Source organism: Galeopterus variegatus, unplaced genomic scaffold, assembly GCF_000696425.1.
Source record: "Galeopterus variegatus unplaced genomic scaffold, G_variegatus-3.0.2 Scaffold2665, whole genome shotgun sequence".
NCBI lineage: Eukaryota > Metazoa > Chordata > Mammalia > Dermoptera > Cynocephalidae > Galeopterus > Galeopterus variegatus.
Window position 1 is genome coordinate 45,275 of NW_007728776.1, and position 1,917 is coordinate 47,191.

General features: G+C 40.2%; 1 protein-coding gene across 1 annotated transcript in view; it reads left to right on the top strand.

Annotated features, from left to right (window-relative positions):
- The first annotated feature begins 443 nt into the window (after positions 1-443).
- The window catches only part of CATSPER2 (cation channel, sperm associated 2), a 19,154-nt gene continuing 17,680 nt past the window's right edge, over positions 444-1,917 (top strand). The window contains exons 1-3 of the mRNA XM_008582535.1: positions 444-588; positions 1,075-1,248; positions 1,428-1,496. Of these exons, the coding sequence (XP_008580757.1) occupies positions 444-588; positions 1,075-1,248; positions 1,428-1,496 (388 nt within the window). The remainder of the gene's footprint in view (positions 589-1,074; positions 1,249-1,427; positions 1,497-1,917) is intronic.

The window sequence follows — 1,917 nt, forward strand, 5'->3', positions numbered from 1 at the left end:
CTTGGTTTTTCTTCCGGAGGCAGCCCGCCTAAGCCCTCCCACCGCTACTCATTGCTCTGTTCTCTCAGGTCCGGGTGGGGGCCAGGATTCTTCTTTGTCCAGTCCTGGGGCTCTTGCCCTTGTGGCTGCTGCTGTTTTATTGAGGGTTTTTTTTTTTTTTTTTAATGAGTTTTTAATTAGAAACGCTGTCAGAGTGAAGGTGTCTGTCACTTGATCAACTGCACGCTATCTCTCTTATTCCTACTATCCTTTTTTGTTTCAAAAACCCTTATTAAGTCTCAGTACAATGTGTTTGTTTTTCGCAACTGGTCATAGTTCCTAGCTATGAGCTCCTTAAGGTCTCTTACGGGCAAAGAGATGGGGAGGAGATACAGAAACCTTTTAATCCTTGGTGCAACTGCGAGAATAAAATGACACTTTATCCTTCCGTTTTCTTAACAGACATGGCCGTTTTTCACCGAGAAGGGCACGTGCAACTGCCCCGAGCTGATGCCATTCGTTCACGTCTCATTGATACTTTCTCTCTTATCGAACATTTGCAAGGCTTGAGCCAGGCTGTGCCACGGCACACAGTCCGGGAGTTAGTTGGTCAGCAGTCTTGTTTCTTAACCGGCTAAATTTAAGACTCCTATCCACATCTTCCAAAGAGTAGGAAGCAGGGAGACAAGATTAAGAGTGGAAAATTCAAGGGAGATTGGTTTGGTTGCTGGTTTGGATATTACACCAAACATAATAAATAAAGGGTTTATAAATAAAACTCTTTGAATCTAGTAGTTAGAACCCAAGTCACTTTTAGGCCTAGCTAACTTGGAAAAGTTTCTACCAAAGACACTTAAAACTTTGAAGGCTGAACCTGCTGCTTCTGTTCGTTGGCGTGGACAATGTTGGGTATAAGCAATACATTAGCTCTCACTCCAGACTGACAGGGTTTTTAGTTCCTGTGAGAAGGAGCAGCAGCAAGGCAAGCTACCCATTATCTGAGTTATATCCATGCCCCCATACCTGCTCTTCATAAGCGACCAAAGACTTTTCTTTATATTTATCCACTATCCCTTTTTGTTGTTGTTATTATAGATCCTTCTCATCAGAAAAAACTTATGTTGGGAGATCAACACCAGCTAGTGCGCTTCTCCATAAAACCTCAACATGTAGGACGGATTTCACATGCCCAAAGAATGCTGAGCAGGCTTCATGTGCGCTGCAGTCAGAGGCCACCACTTTCCTTGTGGGCTGGATGGGTTCTTGAATGTATCCTTTCATGTCACTCATTTTTATCCATGGCTACTCATCATCTGCCTAATGACTTATTTTTCCCTTCCCAAACTCCATTTTCTTCTTATTCTCTCTGCTTATATTTTTGCCATTATTATTTCATCTGCATAAATCAGAAAGGACTCCACTCTGTATGCTTCCTTAAGAGAAAACAGGTCCTCTCTTCACAAACTTCATCATCTTCCTCATCTTTTTGAATACGATTGTACTGATGGTTGAAATAGGTGAGAACTGACATTGAACCAAAGAGAAAGTGGCTGGGAGTCATTTTTCTTCAAAATCAATCATTTTACATTTTTGAATATCATTTGAATTATAATAGAGACAAATTATATTAAGCCCTCTGGAGTAGGATTTGTGCCACTGCTAACATCTAGAAGCATTTGGAGGACTCTCCAGAGTATAGTATATATACAGGATGATCTAGACACTTAGAGGTAAGGTATAATATGAAGCAACATAGCAAATCCATAAGGAACTGGAGATGGGAGGACCAGTTATATTTCTTTTACCAGTTTAGTCTAATATTTGTTTGAATTAACCTTTTCTATTAAAGATATTGGTGGCTATCAGTGAATGATCTAACATTTACATTTTACAAGTATATTTGGAAAGGTTAAGTATGAATAAGGAGCTCACAAAGAA